The following is a 20,259-nucleotide window of genomic DNA, read 5'->3' as shown; positions in this document are numbered from 1 at the left end:
TTTCCTCTCCTGATTGATTGATTAAAATTGTTTGTTTTAAAACAATTTTTTTATCATCTTTACAGTGACAATAACGGCTTTATAGGCGCAGGTAATTACAGACTGTGAAACCAAAATGCCAATAAGAGACAATATAAATATCTGAGTGATTAGAAAAAAAAAGCTGTCCCTGTGACCTGGGCTAAGTAGAAAATTGAAAATGAAATAAACTGCACCTATTGTGAATTTTCCATCCTGATAATTTTTCCTTTCTTTGGAGGAGCCAGCCAATAAGAGCCAAGCTTTTGTTCCTGTTATCACACACTGTTCATTTGTCCGCCAGCCGGAAAGCCATGTTAAGATAACGCCATCCTATCATCTGATTGTCTTATCAAAGTTGAGAGACACAGCACCCCCAGTCACTCTGAACAATCAGTCAGCCTGGATGAAAAGGTTAAGTGCACCACACAAAACGTCTTAAAGTCAAAATACACAAACATGAAAAATAAACCATAAGTGTTTATTACACACACAATTTATTCAAGATTTATTTCTCACTTTAAGGTGTTTCAACACACCAGGTTGGCCAATACTCAAGCCCTGTTTAATTTCTTACGGCCTCCTCTCTGCATTTCAAGTGCAAGAGTGTGCAGCCCTTATACAGCGTTTGACACCAGGGTCAGTGGAATTGCCCCACTTGAACTAAAAGACAGTTAGTTTGGTTTGGAAAGTGAAAACCCGAATACCGTTAATTTGTTTGCTCTCCCACTAGTCATGACCACAGCAAATGCCATCACCTCAAAGAAGTGGTCGGCCGTCCTCACTTTTATTTGTTTGTTTCTTTGGAGGGTGTGAGAAGTTGTGGAGCTGTGGCTGTAGCGGGCATTGAACTTGTGGGGGGGGAGCATGGGGACTCTCCAGAAGGAAGGCTTTGCGGGGAGAAAGCTATGGGGAGCTCGCAAACAAGTTAGCTAGCGACAGAGAGCGGGGATGGGGGGGTGGAGGTGGTGATGGTGATGGTGTTGGGAGGGGTGGGGATTCATTTAGCCAGGCATAGCTGCTCTTGTTTGTGGTTGTCCCTGACAGCGTCGGCAACGCTGCTCCAAAGCACCTGTGTTTGCTCACTAGCTTTCCCCCAATCTGCTCGAAAAATGCTGTGAGCATGTCACATGGTGGCCAGATAGCCTGGGTACCATGGGAATACAAAAGCCGGGGCTTTTAGAACAGTTAATCATTAATGGAGGCCTCTCTTTTGTTCCCATTCAGCTCCACGCTGACAGAGGCTTTGATATTACATATGGCAGACAGGTCAGACATAGATATAGGCAAGCACATCGACAGGGAAGTGCTTTCAGGCCGCTTGATGCAGGGTGATGAACGTAGATGGAAAGCAGCAGTGGAAAAGAGTCCTTCAAAGAAAGCCATGTGCATCTGTAGAGAGAGAACACACAGGTCAATCTTACATGACCTATATCATTTTAAAATATAATAATTGTAATAGTGCTATTTAGTAGATGTGAGTTGCTAAGGAGCATCAATACATGCAGGTGGTACATAAAAGCTCAATAAGTGTGCTTAATTACACTGGAAATCCTACCCTTCCAAAGCAAGAAAGTTAGAATAAAGACGAGAAACTCATGATTACACTATTATCACTGATTGGCAGGATGGCAATAAACGGAACAAGTCTTTCATGGGATGGGAGGCCACTTTACCGACCCCACAATTAATTAACATGCCCTAATCTCAGTTTGCTCTCCATCTTGAACTGTCAATGAAAAGTCCAGGACTCATTTCACGCCTGTCAAAGTGGGCTTTAGAACAGGAAAAAAAAAGCAATGCATGAACTTGCTTTCACAAAGCAGGGCCGAATTTATCTTGAGGGGTGATTAAGTTTACACAGCCACATTCTTATAAAGCACTAAAAGGGTCAGAGACAAACTCTTATCTCCCATTTACCTCAGCATGCCAATGGTTCTTTATTGAAAGTTAGTCATGACCCTAACCTAACCCCCACACATTGCTAATAATACTGTATGGGAGTTGGAGAGGATAGTGGAACCACAAACATTTACGGCTGAAAATGCAGCACAAGAGGAGGCAAAGTGGCCACTCAACGCAGGATGCCTGGTGTGCCGAGAGTCAATAATTAACGTAGCACTTTTAGTGATATCTGCTCTCTCGTCCTGAGTAGAAGTCAAAAGATAAATGAAGGTTATGTTCCAGGGAATGAAGTAAGGCTCCAACTTAGGTGCTTTAGCAAACATACCAGCCCATACATAGGTTTCTTTTGAGAGGTTTTTGTGGCTCGGTCATCATGTCAGAGTTTCACTCAGACAACACGTTCTCAAGCTGGCCAACAATAGAGAACTGACTCAGGTGTTTGCACTAACATCAATAAAGCACTTCCTGAAATCTATGGAAACCTCTTTGCCTCTCAACATTTCCAACATACTAGATTATCATATTTGTTTTATACTTGTTCTTTTATACCATTAATGAAATGGTTTTCTACATAAGATAACATGCCCATGAAAATAACTTAAACTTAATTAGCAGAGCAATTATCAACATTCTAAGCATCATGGAAATATACTGTACATTTTGTTTTCATTCTGCTGTTACATGACCCAGAGACTCAAACAGAAAACAAAAACATTTCATATCCTCTTTGAAAGTGTGAACGTCATGCAGCCATAAATCTTTTCCTTCCTTACATTCAGCTTGACTCACTACAGTGTGTTTATTTGCTAACCCTGGTCAACGACGATAAGGGCCATTGGTGTCCCCAAACTGTATAGCTTGCAATCTCTCTTAGTGACAACACGCCCATGTTTTTACCAACACGTTTGCACTGTGCAACCTACAATAAGAGGAAAATAAAGAACAAAACATAGGTGCTAATAAATCCTCTTTCTGGGCTATGAAGAAATAAATTAGGTTGAGCGGAGTCAAAGGATGGGCTTAACAAGTGTATGCTTCAAACAAAAGTTCCTGTTTCAGGAGGGAAGGTGCATGGGTGATGGATGGCTTGGCAAACATAGTTGACATACCTGGCCAATGCCATGGGCCGGTCACAACCCAGACTGAGAGGGACATTGTGTGTGTGTGTGTGTGTGTGTGTGTGTGTGTGTGTGTGTGTGTGTGTGTGTGTGTGTGTGTGTCTGTGTGTCTGTGTGTCTGTGTGTCTGTGTGTCTGTGTATGTGTGTGTGTGTGTGTGTGTGTGTGTGTGTGTGTGTGTGTGTGTGTGTGTGTGTGTGTGTGTGTGTGTGTGTGTGTGTGTGTGTGTGTCAGCTCTTCAGCAGCTATCCCTCTTCCCTCTGAGGCTTCCTCTCCCTCCACTCTTCCACTCAGGCCGTGGGGATCACTTCAGTCAGCAGAGCCCTGTTTGAACGAGACACAGCCTCCATATAAATCCCATCCTCCTATTTATTTGATGTGCAGTTCTACTAGGACGCCTTCGATCCGTCCTCAGGGAGCTCACATCTCAAAACACTCAAATAGTCTGGGTGTGGCGATAAGCGCGGGACTGGAATTATACTCCCAAATTCCCAAATCCTTATAGAGCATTGTTCCATAGCGTTTTAAGAGACACACACACCGGACGAATACTGTCAGATATGGACCAGGGAATTGTTGCAATTTCTATTTTATATCCTTTTAAAGTTGTTTTTTTTATATGTGTGTGTGTGTGTGTGTGTGTGTGTGTGTGTGTGTGTGTGTGTGTGTGTGTGTGTGTGTGTGTGTGTGTGTGTGTGTGTTAAATGTAAAAGATAAATAGGGGGGAATGTGAATATATGAAGGGGGAAAGCAATCCAGGTTGCTCCATGATTGCAGTTTAGAGCGTGGGAGACGGGTCAGTGCAGTCTGGTGGATGAGTGGTAGACCTTTATGGGGAACACCCAGGAATGTTTAGTTAACTCGCCCGTTGCATTCAAGCATGTGTGTCAAAGGTGTTTACAGGGTGTTGACATTCACACATTGGCAGAGAGGTAATGTGAATAGTGTAGCCATGTGTGGCTGTGCTGGGCCCTGAAAGCGTTTAACAAAACGAATATGAAACGTGGACATTTAGTCAAAATGTTCTAGCATGAACGGTGGCATTTAAATAAAGAAGTTGAAACACTTCTGCAATTTACTTCTGTAATTCTTCTTTATTTAATCCAAAATTCATGCAATGAAAAACAATTCTTATTATTATATTATTCTTATTATTATTATAGCAGCATTTTTAAGCTAAAAAGCATTAAAATAAATATCTCCTTTACGCTGCCAGTAAAAAATTATGTAATTGTAAATCATGAAATGTGCATTATAAAGAGCACATTTTAATGTTTTATTTTTGTTAATTTTAGCTTTTTTGCTGTTGCTTTTGTGTTTAAGATTTTGTCAATACATTATAAATCATTACTTCAAATATATGATAGCTTAATTTATGTATTTACATATTTAGATACTTTTTTTTCAAATATAATTTATTTGTTTTACATGTTTGTTTTGCATATTTTTAAAACCTTTCATATTTTAAATTAAATGTAATCCAGCCTGTGATCATTTGTGTTTCTGTTTCTTTAAATTTACAGAATTCCATGACAACAGATAATTAGTTGGATCAATAGTATCAACCAAGCAAAATGTATTTTTCAAATAACATGTTGTGTTTTATACTTTACACAATTAGATAATAATTTAAAAAGACAATAAAAAATATTTGTCTACATTTTTTTTCCTATAAATCATTTTCTTTTTAATATCAGGTTAGAGCAATTCATATATTTTTGTTTTTTGTGGTTAAAATGTAAACAAAATGATGATGACTCTGATTGTAAATTTGATGATGTGGAATAACATGTGGAACCGCTGATAAAACTAACCTGATAATGTGTGGTTTAATATCCTCTTTATGTGATGGCTTAGCAATAAAACACAATTATCAAGTCATATATCCACTCATTGAAGCAAAGGCCAAACACAAGATATGTAAATATAAATGTTTGATGGTTTAAATCCAATTTCCACTTTTTTTTAAAACAGTTTGTCTTTATAATACAAATGCTTTGATGTGCTGAGTAAATATGATGAGATTTCTAATCATGAATACTCGTGAAGTATTTTGCTTCTTTTTTATATATAAATGAAGACTTTAATATTTTCATGAAAAACTGAGAAAGAGGCCATTGTAGATGCTACTTAACAAATATTGGAATATTCTTATTTTCCACAGACAGAAAAAGAAAAGTAGGCTATTGTTTAATTTAAAATGTTACATATACCTCAAGGTATATTTGTCTGAAGTGTCTCAAAAACAAAAATTGAGAAGTGCCAAAATTTTGACTATATTCTTTACTTTATTTTTCAACCTCAAATGCCAAAACCCTAATCACAGTAATTCTCTGAGAAGGCTATCTTTTCTTTCTTCAGTAGGTTGCCAAAGAGGCAACCAGTGCCAGCAAGCATAAGTCAGCATGTCAGTCTGCCTGTCTGTCTGTCTGTCTCTATCTCTCTCTCTCTCTCTCTGTCTCTCTGTCTCTCTGTCTCTCTGTCTCTCTGTCTGCCTGTCTGTCTCTCTCTCTCTCTGTCGGTCTGTCTGTCTGTCAGTCTGTCAGTCTGCCAGTATGTCTGTCTGTCTTACTGTCTGTCTGTCTCTGTCTCTGTCTCTATCTCTGTCTCTGTCTCTGTCTCTGTCTCTGTCTCTGTCTCTGTCTCTCTCTCTGTCTCTCTCTCTGTCTCTCTGTCTCTCTCTCTGTCTGTCTGTCTGTCCATATGACCACCCACTGAGAAATACGGGGCATAAAGTGAACCGCTCTAACCACCTTCCGTCTGCTTTAAACTGACCTAAAGGTGACAAAACACCTAACCTGTTAAAGTGCCTATATCTCCAATTACTTTAGGTCACATCACATTTAGGGACTGAACCACACACCAGAACTCTACAGGTATCACTCACGCCGCCATTGTTTAAGGTAATTGGAGGGGTGTTGTAAGTTTCCTACAGTATGACTCACACAGCTCTTTTCTCCACCCATGAATGCTGGAAGATTGTAGGTCATAGTGAACTTAAAAACGAAGTCCTCTCAACTCATAAATTACACGGCCACCGACAATCTTAAGCGGTGTTGAAATGCCTCGCACAGAGCTTTATTTCAGTGTTGGTGGAGCGTGAAGCTGAGAGCACCACCCCACAAGGAGCTCGGCTCTCACAGGCACAAATAAGACTATTTATCTTGCCATACCTGAGGTCTGACATGCTGGCAAAACGCCGGTGGTGCACCAAAGGTGGATGTGAAAACAAGCACTTACTGTTTCTTAATGATATTGCTCTTTGAGGTATTGCTTCCGTAACAGGTCATACCTTTATATATATACCTATACACACACACACACACATATATATATATATATATATATATATATATATATATATCTTAAATGTAAGATTTGATGCCCTAAACCAAAGGGTTTTCCTTCCTGGGACCTGTCTTGGCACAGCTACTGGCACTTTGAAATCTGATCTGATAGATTAAGAGCTTAGCCATTAGAATAAACCATTGTGGAATCATCATGGGTTGTGTTTTCACTCTGGTTTTCCTGCAGTGTATCTGTAGTAAGTCGAGAGAGCACAAGATGTTACTCTCCTTAAATGCATTACAACTTTAAAGAAAAACTATGTGTTTCTGTGGTTATATAAATGTGAAACAGCCAGTGAATCTCTTTTCTCAAAGGTCTTCGTTCACAACATCATATTGTGTAGAAATCATCCTCAGTCTGACCACCCAGGGGGTCCCTGACACCACAACCTTTACAGAGGGGGATGGGCGTGTGTGTGTGTTTGTGTTTAGGCAAGTGTCTGCTCACATGCATGAATATGCTCCTTCATCTTATGTGTATTGATCCTCCTGTGACATCCCACTACTTTTTTGTGTTTGTTTGTTTGTTTGTTTCAGATACATTTACTATTGTTATTATATTCCCGGCAGACTTCAACAGCGAAGCACACTTACTTCCATTTCCTGCCACGCAGACAACATTACATGTATTGAGTGTGAATACACATTCAGCGGCGAACTGGTCAATGTAAATGCAAACACAAACCAACAAACCAAAACAAAAGAGCACAATATGGATCCTTCTCTCAGCCACAGCCACTACACTTGCTCTGTTTGCCCTCTCTTCTGGCTGGAGTTGCCATTAGGTCATATAATGACCGCATCTCATTTCTCCCTCAAGAGCCCTCGGAAGCTTTCAGCCTTTGGCTGGAAAAGTACATCTTTGTTGGGTTCTAGAAATGGGACTCTTCACTTTGATTTTTCTTGCATCCCAAATCTAACTCTTTATCATATTTTCCATTGTTAATAAAAAAGCCACTTGGGCATCGTTATCGCACTCTGTGCTTGACTTGTGCTGCCTCCTCTAAGAAGAGAAGAGGGGTCAGCCGTTATCCCCTCTCCCCTGCCGCCACCCTGCCTTTTATGGCAAAGTGAGAGCAATTCAAATCCTAAACGAGTGCACATGCTAAGGTGAACAGAGATACACATGCTATAACCCGTTCAATTAAACAACACCATCATGGCAGGCAGAATGTGGACAGATAAATGACCATACAGTATGGTATACAATGGGAATTAAAAGTATAGGGCAGCTGGGCTCTTATCTGGCCAGGGAAGAAGAAACCAGGCAACAAAGGGAGGCCTAAGACTAAGAGGCTTGATGCATGGGAAAGCCATGGGCCGGCCATTGTGGCTGCCCTTCTGCTGAGCAAATAGTCCAAACTGTTCATTCCCCATCTCCCATTCTCTCGTCGGTACATTGTTTGTGTCCTTGCATTTCATTCTGACTGGGGAAGATTGCTCTCAGGGCCAGTGAGCAAACAGTCCAGAAAAGAGCCAGCTATCTCCTGCCGTTCCCAGGAGAACTAGCATTTTTATTTCAGCTCCAAGCTGTCAAAGGATTGGAGAGTTTATGTCAGGATCCTGAATTAATTGCTTTAAGCCTCAGGGCCGACGGCGGCGTTTTTATCACCAAATGTTCGGTAAAATGTTTCCTAGCAAATTATGCAGCACACCCCCCACCACCCCACCATTGCCTCTCTTAGTCGCCAAACATTTGGTATTGGATACATACAGGAAGAGTTTCTGCAACACAAATGATGTGTTTAGTTGTTGTGACAGCACAATGGTGTGAATAGTGATGGGCTATAGCACGGCTGTCAAGGATTTGGTGGAATAAAGGCAAACAGCAAACTTTTGTGTGTGTGTTTTTTTTCTCTCTCTCTCTCTCTCTCTCTCTCTCTCTCTCTCTCTCTCTCTCCCTCTTCATGACGGTGGGTACATGAGCCAAGCTTTGGCAATAAAATGAGTAAGCTTACAGATGCCTCAATAAACCATAGCTGTTCAGACATTTGGTGGCCCGAGCTTTAAAGACTCCAAACTGTCCTCTGAACTGCCAAACTGATTTCAGAACCGTCTGTCATCCTCATATCCATCCCTTGCTACTGCTTACTTAATAACTATACACAGTATAATACATTTGGATCTGCAAAGCTCCTATATATACCTGCAAACTATACTGTATACTCCATATATAAACTACTTTATTATCTTAAACAACCAGTTTTAAGACATACTTTGCACTAAATTTCCTTCAAGTGAATGCATTAATATCTGTATTGTTATTAGTGAAAATCATGCAGTTGATACAGTTGAAAACTTTTTGGCTCTTAACACACTTTCTGATCCAGTGCATCAATCCCAAATATCCCAATTATCCTATGCAGAGATTTGTTTGGGTTTTTTTTAAATAAGAAAATTGCTGCAGTTTTTATAAACATCACTACGTTGCCATATCTGGATGTTGTGTTTTCATTCTCTGGCCAAAAACAACAAAGGAGCAGGCCGTCCAACAGTTCCAGTCTTTAGAGCTACACACCAATAATTGAACCTGGAGAAACCATCTGGACTTTCTTTACACAAATGCATCTGACAGCAAAGTGAATCATTATATTTGCATCTTAAAAGCATTTGCAATATTTCATTATGCCGCATGACGCTGTGCTATTTGTATAAGTAAGCCCTCAAATGAACTACCTGTCATTCATCCATCACTGACTACAACAGTTCAACAGTTTCAGTCCTCTGGAGTTGATCCTAAAAAATATGGAACTACATTTCACATGAAAGTTTTTTGCATATGAAAGGAAGTCCATGTGAAATTTGCATAAATACGTAAACACAACTGTGACTGTCAACTGCCTGTGACACTATGACCTCAAACGGTGTCCACACCCACAGCTAATTTAACTGTATCCAAGGCCCAAATGAATCATGATATATATCTTTGATATATTATCTTTCTGTTGGGTACTTCAAGATAAGGGTATCCCAGCTCTGACCAATAAATCTGCCAGTTGACTCCTTAATCTGAAAGGATATTAAGTGACAAACGATTTGATGTTTCTGTCAGCGTCAAGCAGGCGAGGGTTAAATAGTGTGTATCAGGGGACTACTCTGCAGTGGGGAAAACATACAGGCCTCATCCTTCACCATAATCTGCTCAACAGCCCTACAGACACCTCCCAGCTTTCCTCAATCCTTCAGCCCAGCATCCGCCTTTCCATTATAAATAACGCAGCCATTTATATGGGATTAAATTGGGGATTAATTTGATTCAAGTCAGGGTATGGGAATTCATTAGCAGGCTGACAGTGGTTCTATACATGGGGGGAATTTAATTTGAATCCCCCAAGGGAAGCACTATGGGGCACTGGGGCCCTGTTGAAATGGAGGTCTTAAAGACAATGGGGGGATATTGTTCTACACATTAGATTTGGAAACTTGTAAGGTGGTGCTTTATTGCTGTTGATGGGTTGTTATCAAATTGAGAGCAGCAATGCTATTAAGTGAGAATGTCCTGAAATTGACAGACCATGCTGGAAGGAGAGGGTTTATCTGAAAGGGAAAGAGGGCTCAGATCTGGCCTTGTCTGTCTGCATGGATCAAGAATAGTTCTTGACACTCGCATGACCGCGTGGAAGTAAATACAGGTTTTTCATACGGTATTATAATGAGCCCATTATTTGAATGTCAGTGATTCTCATGAATGTTGAAATGGCATATCTATCCAGCCGCCATTCCTGACAAGCTGTGTGGTGTAAAGCAAAGGCATTAAATTTAACTTGGATGCAGATTACAGAATTCACCCCTGTAGAACACCACCTTGGCATTCTCTAAATTGGACAAGTCCCATTGTAAGATAGCCTATCACAGTGCACATGTCTGCATAGGAGAACATATGCAGGACAAAATATTCCGTAGTTTGTTATTCCGAGGACGGCACTGGGGGCACACGGGCTTGTTTGCCTTTGCTTGGAGAGGAGATTGGATTGGGGGTTTAAATGAATCGCTGGCGCACCACGTTTATAGGTTTCATTAACTTTTAATGAGTTGGGTGTCCTTCGCTGTGATTGGCTGGCAAAGCTCTGCCTTCACTTCCTGGAACTGGAGCTGAGGGGGAAGTGAGGAGATATTGCAGCATGTTGGCTTCCATGTTATTGCCATGTGCTGCTGAATGTGCCACACTGGGTGGAAATGGGTCAGAAGAGGGGATATAACGTGGTACTATTCCAAAGCAGAAGTCCCAGATATCCATCAGCATTGGCAACCACTGAATCTAAAACCTGGAGGTATCGAGTCTCAAGGGGAATAAAGAAACCGTGGCAGATCAATCACAGCCAAGCAGGCATCCCTCTACCACAGCTGACTGATATCGTTTTATGGTCGCTTTGCCAACAAGGTTTGATCTCAAAGACAGGCATGAGACCCACTGGGAAATGTCTGTGGAATTATCAAAGAGGAGCTGGAAGCATGAGTGCGTGCATGCACACAAATGTTTCCAGCAGTCAACTCAAGCAATACTTCATATTTTTGAGCATCTTTAATCTCCATGCTATATATTATCTTTTTGCCTGGTTGATCACACATCTATTATCTTGCATGGAGGGGTGTTTCTGTACATTTTATGTTTCTCCTTGAGAAGCTAATCCCTTCCTCAAATGTGCGGCTGAGCCTCACTTCAGCTCTCCCGAGAAACAAAGGCCTTTCCTGTCATCCCCATTTCATCTCCACCACATTGAAATAAGATGGTAAGTTCTTCCTTCAGACATGTACATTATCTCCATCACCCCTTGATGGTCGTTTGTTCCCTTTAGAACCCTCGATCGGTTTGGCAAGGTGGGGACTGACTTCTCTTCCATTCGTATGATGACAGACCTGTGTTGCAATACTTTACAAGGATAAACACTGACCATTCATCCACTTCCAGGCATATAAAAGCAGCAGGGTAGTGAGAGGCACCCTGTCCTGGCCTGAATGGATCGCCTTTAGGTCACTGCACGTCCCACCAGCTGCTGCCTCACAGTACTCAATGGGCATTGTTGGTGGACCTCACTCTCTCTCTCTCTCTCTCTCTCTCTCTCTCTCTCTCCCTCTCTCTCAGGACATTAAGGAGTCCTACACTGGAATGTCACATAGTCGTGTCAGAAGAGTGCGGACACATCACAGTCAGCGGCCGCATTCTCACCCTGTCCATCCTCTCTCTCTTAAACACACACACATACACACACACACACACACACACACACACACACACCTACCTCTTCGTTCCATCACGACAGAACCACATCTGACCTGCATACATCCAGATTTACAAAATAACAGCCACATCTGTCAGTTATTGGTAAGTGTAAAACTTTTAAAGTGTCATCTTCAATAAGTTTAAAAAGTGAACACTGACCATTACAAATCTACTTCTTGTTTCAGGAAAAAAAAAAAGCCCAAGCAGAAAGACAAAAAATAATAATTGAAGAGTGTGTATGGCTTTGCTGTTCTCGTTGATGGCTTTTGTACACATTTGTAAATCCCTAATTATACTCTAAAATGACATTTCAGAAGAAGAACAAATTTGTTGTTTTGTTTGAAAATTATGTAAAATATCTTCACTGCACAACAAATATTAACCAACCATTTATATATTAACTATGTGGTAGTCATAGTGCTACATATATGCATTATTTGCAAATGATGGCAATTTTAACTTGAATTTAAAAACTCATGTAAGAATTACCTATTTTTTTTTAACAGGATGTAAAGTCCATTACAGTCAAACAGTCCATTGTTAAGCTTTTGCCAGGAGGCCAAATACTCAATAAAACTGTGTGAACAAAAAGTTTGAATTCCATTGCTATAGAATTCCATTGCTATATACACTAAAGCATTTGATCAATGTACAATTTTAATGTAATTCGTATTGTATTCTTTATTAATATGTTTTCTATAAATACAAAAAGAATCATTACCATAAATGCATAAATGTATGAAAATAGTTTATATTTGTTAACCCTCATAACCAAATGTATGTTTAGTGTAGGCCTATAATATGACAACAGACTGTTTGAATTAGCCTGCAAATTAGCAACGCAGTATACCTTTAAACAATGTAAAAAAAAACAACATGTTTTTCCAATTTTATGTAGGCTGTTTCCAAAGCTTGCTTACTTTATTTTCAGGTTTTGAATCCTAAATTCCCAATGAGCCAATAACCAATAATATACAATAATAGTAATATTAGTAATACAGCAGGATAATAAAATAAACAAAGTTGCAATAGAGGCCAAAATAATTATCAATTCAGATCAACGGACAATTTTATTTCAAATATATTCATGCACTGCTTAAATTGTTTCCTTATCGTTCCTATAGGCTAGACTAAATTTGACATTAATATAATCGTATGTTTTTTTCACATATTTTTCGAACTGAAAAAAAAATATTCTAATTGCCTAATAAACACATTTATTCATCGGCAGTGGATAATTGCGGAGGAAATTGGAGACACATACGGTTCGTTGGACGGACTGGCTGACGGAGCGTCCCAGGAGGACGGGCCGCCTGCTGAGAAACCATGGGTGGCTTTAAGTTTTGACTTTGTGGTCCCTTTAATATACTGAGGGACGGCAGTTTACCTTGCTAAGATATGGGATTAGGAGTATTTCTGCTGAAAGAGGAGTTAAGTCGGGCTAGTGTGGACGGTCCCTCCCCTGCAAAAGGCTGAGACAGAATTACAGCTTGTTGGACCGGTGTCCCGCCGTCGCCATGGAGACAGATCTACTTGGGTGTTCCACTCCGCGGGCTGCAGCGTAGAGCCTATAGGTGCGGCAGGCGTCAATGTTGTAGCCTATAGGCCTATAACACCATCTGACTCCATGAAATAACTCTACACCCGACAGATACATAGCCCGAAGAGCTATTACTGATGATTGAAGAGTTTTATCCGATTGGAGGATTGATTACCAAATTATCCTGCACAGATCTGTTGCCCAGCTGCTGCTCCCCTGATGGGAATTTTCATATAGCTTTTCTTAGGCCTACATTTAAAGGCTATATGATGTCCCCTCTTCCATGCATCCAACTCCTGTTAGGAATGGTAGTGCCCTTACCCTGATATATTCAGTTGACGCCCATGAGTGGATGAGCATATGGCTTATAGGGTACTGAGTCATTCCATGAAAATAGAGGCCCAAACTCGCCCAGGCAAAATGCATCGCTGTAGGGGAAATGTCTCACTTCGGAGGTCTGGTACAATTGGATGCTAGACATGCAGAAAAAAAAGAAGTAAATCGCCTATATTTTTAGGTTACACTGAATAGCATGACCTGTTTGAATCTGTAGCCTACTATAGGCTATTATTCATGTTAATGCATGCCCTGTTTTAACACACCTTTATCATAGGCCTATTTATATTCCATTTAGTATGCTGATGTCCCGTCAATAACCAGCAGCAGAGTCAGACTGCCTGAGAAAAGATGCGTCTGAACGCTTTGTGTCTGTGAGAAAGGAGGTCTGATTTTCAGGCCTTTTTCAAGAAATATATGCAAATACGGCAACAAGAAATGCAGAGGAATCAGGTTAGCGGAGTAAAAAGGGATCAACAGGCTGGACCATCCTTTATTCTGTTGCTATAACAACAGATGGGCTCGTCTATGGTGCGGCTATAGGAGCTGCAGAGGTATCCTCCCTGATGGAAAGCCTGTACAAAGTTAGGAGATGAGGAAGGTGCCGTGATGTGGCCTCGGCGAACTGTTGTCCGCCAGTACAGATTGAGGTTGATTACCTTTGAACCGGCAAAGCTCCAAAAGGCCATTCCCATCTCAGTGTGCGCCAGAGAGGGCTTGACTGGGGGTTATCCCGCCTTCAAAGGATCGGAGGAGAGCCGCGTCCGGATACAGTTGTTTAATATTGGCTAATGGACATGTTGGAGGGCTCTCCATCTACGTAAGATTTAAAAGAACAAGTTATCCAAATATGGCTTCTTGGACATTATTTTGTAAAGACATCATTGCAGAATATTAGGGGACCCTTATTTCCGGATTATTATTATTATTATTATTATTATTATTATTATTATTATTATTATTATTATTATTATTATTATTATTATTATTAGGCCTGTTGTTGGGCTTATTATTAATATTATTATTATTTCACTGAGATGTATTTTGTTTAATCAACTAGTGATAAATTACGATTCATATTTTAAGGATTATCAATGAGCATCGCTATTAGAGCTACTTTTAAAATATAAAATACGCTACAATGAGTTTTAATTTCTGAACAAGAAAAAAAAAACATGTAGCCCATATTACCTTCATTTAATAAAGGCTTGACATCACAATCACGAGCAGTTCAATGTAGGCTTAGGCTTGAGATTTACTGATAAAAATGATACCCCCCCCTTCCCAAAAAAAAAAAACTCTTAATCGATTTGTACCTACTGGTATAATATAAAAGCATTCGCAGGATCACTGCTGCAGCACAACTCGCTTTCATGACATCAGCGCAGCAGCGATGATATCGGCCAGCCGTACACTGCAAAAAAATAACTCCAACTCAAAAAAGGCATTAACTTCATATTAACTTATGTGTATCTGATATCCACAATTTTCACCTGTTTCCGGTGTAAAATCAATATGGATTTTCTAGAATTAAGTCATATTTTGTTATCTTGTTTGATGATTTTGTTTTAAGGAATCCCCAGCCCTAAAAAAAAAAAACAAGTGAAATAATGTCATCCTCTTTTTTTCGCTTTATAAGTTACATTTTAAATCAGCAACGAGACTAAATCACCTGTTAGTGACAGTTTGTTATTGCAAGGCAGCAGGCTCGCTCTCCATCACGCGATTCAAAGACACAGAACCCTGAAGCAGCCTCCATCACACAACTTGCAGATCGCCTCTTTGCACCACCCTGTCGTGAAATCCAATACGTCTCCTTTCTCATGAATTTAGGATATCAGCCTCTGCCATGAGCAGCAGCACCACCCCCCACCACCACCACCTCTCCTCGTGCATGTCTGGGAACGGCCACCAAACTACATCTCCCTCTGTGTTTTTAAAAGAGAACGTTATAGAAGATAAAAAAAGCTTCATACCTGTGCAAAATAGCTGGTGCTTGTTGTTGGCAAGTCACACAGGAGCCCATTGTAGAAGCTCGCCTTCTGCCTTCTGCAAAGGGCTCCAGACATCACGGCATTTATTTGAGCTCAAACTCTGTCACTGTTGACTTTAGCACAAAGCAAAGATTTCACTGCCCCGCTAGTTAAAAAAAAATGATTATTTTACAGAGATATCGATCAGTGCGCTATAAAAAAAAAAAAATCAGCTTAGCATTATATGTCTAAAATGAATAGAACGAAATTTAATGTCTGTGTAAATTTACAGAGCTGCGGCGTCCTATTCAAAGTTTACACTTGCGCAATTTGGATTGTGTGTGTGTGTGTGTGTGTACTCTTCCTATATGCGGGTATAGCATCCACTCTATTGTTTACTGGCTTTGTTTATTCGCAGATCACGCTGTTTAAAGTACGATCTGTAAAGAGGGTCTGGAGAATAAACGCACACTTTAGGCCCTACGTGTTCAGAAGGCGAAGGGGTGTCATTTAGTTATAAGGGGAGCAGAAATTTCCCCTGGCCTTGGATTTGAGCTCAGCAGGGAAGGGCGTGCAAGAGGGGGTGGGGGGGTCGATTCATTTGGACGACAACTAGGCTATCTTATCTAACAAGAGGGGAGGGTCCAACTACTTTAAAAGTAGGGAGTAGACAATGGACCCCCAGATTGTGGGGAGAGAAGTTAGAGCATCACATTCAGATGGCTCTGTTCCCAAATCAGCCCCCTATTCCAGCAACTATTCTCCTGCTCCGCGGGGAGGCTGTTTTATGTGACAATGACACTTAATCTTATTCACTGATTTAAACTTTGCAGGGTGTGTGTGTGTGTGTGTGTGTGTGTGTGTGTGTGTGTGTGTGTGTGTGTGTGTGTGTGTGTGTGTGTGTGACAGGCAGGCAGGCAGGCATAGTGTTTGAGTGACAGTGCAAGATAGGTTTGAATCATAAAGTGTCTCACTGTACGTGTGGGAATTTAAATAGCTTCATTATTCAACAACTCTTCTTTGCAGCAGCTGGATTTGTAGGTAGATGAAATTGTACCAAGCGTGCATGTTAGCGATTCTTTGGATTGATTGCATGTGTGCAAAAAAAAAAAAAAAAAAAAAGCAGCATATTTGGAGTAAAATTAATGTTTTATTTCCTGCTTTCTTCTTTCTAACATGCATATGGACTGTCTACGTCGTCACTTCAGCGCCAAAATATTACAATGGTTAATGTGTTGGATACATTTAAACCCCATAAATATCTCACTTTGCGTTTGGGATTAATAACCATATCTGTTTTGTTTACTTTTTTTTTCCTAATGATGATTGCCGATTGAGAGCACTGTTCTCGTTGTTGTCCAGCAAAGCTATTAATCACTGCTGGAAAGATGCGCCTTATTATAAAAGCACATGGATAAGAATATTCTTTTAAATAAATAAGAAATATTGTGAAATGCATTGTATGCACTTATATGCAATTTGTTTGTTATTGTGCAAAGCTAAAACTGGGTCTAAATAGCATCTAATAAAACAAATCCTGTCTTTTTGTCTTTCTCTTTACAAATTTTATGTTTTAACATTTAATGTGTATTTGATGTAAACTAATTCAAATGCTGGCTATGTTTTTCTTTAATGTAAAATATTTTTGCCTACAGTTTTTTTTTTTTTTTTCTGTCATATTGATTTATAACATGTTCAGTGCACCCTAGGGACATAATTGCTGTAATGGTTGCATTTAGACTACTGTTGTAAAGTAATAATAATAATAATAATAATAACTACCAAACAACATCATATTCAGAAAACAAAACCATTAACACTTTAATATAGATTCTGTTCTTGTCACTACAAGAATACACATATACAAGCCATAAATAGGAATTACACAAATGATTGAAGAAATCCTGCGAGGCATTTAAATTCATTTAGGAATTCGGTTATGCAGATGGAGGCTATAATACAGCAAGTTGATGTTTGTCTTTGGGGTCCATTCCTGAAGCCGACTTCTGAACAGATCTCGTCACATTATCATTACTTTTAATTATTAATATCAACATCCTCTCTTAAAATAATTAGGCTACTAACAAACTCGACAACTAAAACGGTGGGAAACGTCAAAAATATCGGAAATACATATTGTACACAAACTCTATATTTATTTTACAAATGTACAAATTGAAAGGCGAAGAAAGTCCACATCGGATGGAGGGCTGAAGAGTTTATGTGGAGTTCATGATTGGCCTGGAATAGACGCCTTGGTAGTAAGTTGTTTCAGGTATGGATGAAGAATCCAGACCGGCTTTCCCCGCCATGGAGCCCATGGAAAGAGCCCCGGCCATAGGGGAGCCATAGCCAGAGTAATGCATCACCTGCTCGTAAGTCTTTAGGTCCATTTTGTGATGCTGCTGCTCCGAAGACATGAGGTTATTTATGGAGAAGGGGTGGTTGAAGGAGTAGTGGTGCTCCGGCTTCAGGTGCACTTCGTGCGCAAGGACAGAGTGATGCTGAGACATGAGGTGCTGCCCCTGCGACACCGGGGAGGCGGCGGCGTGCTCCGGGCTCAGGGCCTGGCTCGTCTTCATGTCCGACAGGGATCTTTTGTGCTCGCTGACGGAGGAGTTGGAGTGCGGGGACTCGTTTCCGTTGCAGCTCTCCGAGCTGCTGTTAGAGGATCCACCGTCTCCCCCTTTGCGCCCGCTATCCTTGCTCGTCTTCTTATCGCACTTGAAGCGCTTCTGTCTCCTCAGGTAGCAGCCGTTCTCAAACATGTTCCCGGAGTCCGGGTGGAGAGTCCAAAAGGAGCCTTTCCCGGGTTTATCCGGCGACCTGGGCACTTTGAGGAAACAGTCATTGAACGACAACGAGTGGCGAATGGAGTTCTGCCAGCGCTGCTGGTTCTGTCGGTAAAAAGGGAAGAGGTCCATTATCCACTGGTAGATCTCGGCCAGTGTCAGCATCTTGCTGGGAGACTGCTGGATGGCCATGGTGATGAGGGAGATGTAGGAATACGGGGGCTTTGCGTGCGTGTAGCTCCTGCGGTAGGTCTTGGGGTCTCTGGACCTGTTGATGTTAGACTGTCCGTACATAGGGCTCATGGCGTTCATGTTGGTGTAGGATGTCAGGGCGTTCATAGATGCGGGCTGCGCGGTCATGGGGCTCATACTAGGGCTCAGGGCTGCGCTCATGGCCGTCATGCCTGCGCCCATGCCGTTCATGGCTCCGGTGCCCGGTGACATGCCGGTCATAGAGGGACTCATGCCCGTGTTGACGTATGACATGTTCATGGAGTTGGCTGTCATGTTGGCAGTGGTGCCCATACCGGACATGCTCATGTAGGAATTCATAGAGTTCATTCCCAGGCCTGTGTTCATGTTGCCAACCGAGGTGTAACACTGTCAGTGAGGGAAAGAGGCAATCATCAGTTTCATCTGGCACAAGGGTTACAGTGAGGAGTTAAAAAGCAGCTGTAATAACTAAACACAGAAGTTCTTTAAAATCACAACGAAAGCGTTCATTCAAAATAAGATAACAGTTATTTTTTAAATGCGCACGGGCTCGTAAAGGTTGAAATGGACCTATGTGATTTTGCTTCCGCGTGAAAGAGTTTCAAAATTAAAAACATAGCTGCATGTGTGTTTAATGCCACTGGTATGGTAAATAGAATTTAAGTGAAATAAGACGCGAAAAATGCACAATGTCGATGAGAATGTGGACACCTAACATGACACACAAAACAGCGACTGCAATACAAATATTTGAATCAATCTCCCCAAAACCAAACAGCTCAGATGTTTGTGGAGTTGAAAAATGACCAAAAAAAATCTGATTTAGTAAAGATACGTATAGACTTATGGAATTATATTCCGAATGAAAAGTCCCCCCCCCCCCCTTACATGTCAAGCAACTTTGTTAGGATAGTGCCCTGCGTAGAGATGGGGGAGGATTTGGAGGCGCCTCAAGTCAATATTTGATCACAAAGTTAATATTATCTCAGGGCTAATATTGAGTTGTATAAAATGGGATTGGCTTTAGACGGAAAAAAATATATATTTAAGGTACCCACCTCGGGCTCTCCGTAGTAGGTGCTCCAGTCGGTGTGTTCGTGTCCTTCCATTTTAACTGCTCCAAGCATCATGGAGGACTTTTACAAAGCGTCTCCCAGCAGGGGAAAAGCAGAAAGTCTCTCTAATAGCAGGTGACTGGGGACCACTGAGTGTATTTAGGTCGTCGGTGTGTCCCTTCGTCAAGGACTGGCGTTGATGTGTGTCTTATGGAGCCAGCCGTGAAATGCGTCTGTCAGTGACTGGAGTTCAAATGACGCTCCGTGCTGCCTGTTAACGCTGTGATATAGCTCTGTGCGCTAGGCAAGCCTCCAATCCCTACTTCTACGCCTTGGGCCCTATTTGAATAATCTCCTCGCACCTAGGCGTGAGACTCCTCAAGCTCCCCCTCCTCCACCCCCAATTGTACACCTGCACTGGCTGAAAAGAACAGTTTCTTATGAAAAGCTTCATTATATACTAATCTTATTGTATTTGGCTGAGGCAACATAAAAGAGCTATAAAAAGGAATGTTTTGGCGCTCTTCGTTGGTGTGCTTTTCATTACGCACATCCTCCACCGTGCTTATTCCACTTCAACTGATCTGAAATCATAAAGCATTTTTTATTGCGTTGCGTTCAAGGAATTTATAAAACTGTTAATTATTTTACACCTAAAATAACATTTATGAATCAGATAAAGGTTGATCTATCAGTAGAAATCCACTTAAAGGAATGTATTTAGGCAAATGTATTGTATTGC

At 40.9% G+C, this 20,259-nt stretch overlaps 1 protein-coding gene and 2 long non-coding RNA genes across 4 annotated transcripts; all 3 read right to left on the bottom strand.

Annotated features, from left to right (window-relative positions):
• Positions 1 to 496: 496 nt before the first annotated feature.
• LOC118493765 lies at positions 497 to 15,743 on the bottom strand. Of its 2 annotated transcripts, none has more exons than XR_004895765.1 (2): positions 15,461 to 15,743; positions 497 to 1,410 (listed from the first exon to the last, which is right to left on the bottom strand). It is a non-coding gene; the product is annotated as an uncharacterized LOC118493765 (long non-coding RNA). The 2 variants fall into 2 exon arrangements; XR_004895764.1 differs by lacking the exon at positions 15,461 to 15,743 and adding an exon at positions 3,033 to 3,151.
• Positions 3,192 to 14,794, bottom strand: LOC118493766. Its single transcript, XR_004895766.1, has 3 exons — positions 14,676 to 14,794; positions 14,144 to 14,300; positions 3,192 to 3,364 (listed from the first exon to the last, which is right to left on the bottom strand). It is a non-coding gene; the product is annotated as an uncharacterized LOC118493766 (long non-coding RNA).
• Positions 15,744 to 17,248: 1,505 nt separating the features above from the next.
• foxa2 (forkhead box A2) lies at positions 17,249 to 19,879 on the bottom strand. Its single transcript, XM_031288706.2, has 2 exons — positions 19,521 to 19,879; positions 17,249 to 18,849 (listed from the first exon to the last, which is right to left on the bottom strand). Exons 1-2 carry the CDS (start codon positions 19,590 to 19,592, stop codon positions 17,677 to 17,679), a joined length of 1,245 nt encoding a protein of 414 aa, XP_031144566.1. The 5' UTR covers positions 19,593 to 19,879; the 3' UTR covers positions 17,249 to 17,676.
• Positions 19,880 to 20,259: the final 380 nt, after the last annotated feature.

Source organism: Sander lucioperca, chromosome 18, assembly GCF_008315115.2.
Source record: "Sander lucioperca isolate FBNREF2018 chromosome 18, SLUC_FBN_1.2, whole genome shotgun sequence".
Classification (NCBI taxonomy): Eukaryota; Metazoa; Chordata; class Actinopteri; order Perciformes; family Percidae; genus Sander; species Sander lucioperca.
Note: the sequence above shows the minus strand (reverse complement) of the source record. Positions and strands in the feature narration are given on the sequence as shown.

Bases quoted from the DNA above. Each gene is read 5' to 3' on its own strand.
- foxa2 (XM_031288706.2), bottom strand. From the start codon at position 19,592: ATGATGCTTGGAGCAGTTAAAATGGAAGGACACGAACACACCGACTGG. The intron at 18,850-19,520 runs GTGGGTACCTTA...CCTCACTGACAG, and splicing joins CCTACTACGGAGAGCCCGAG to TGTTACACCTCGGTTGGCAA.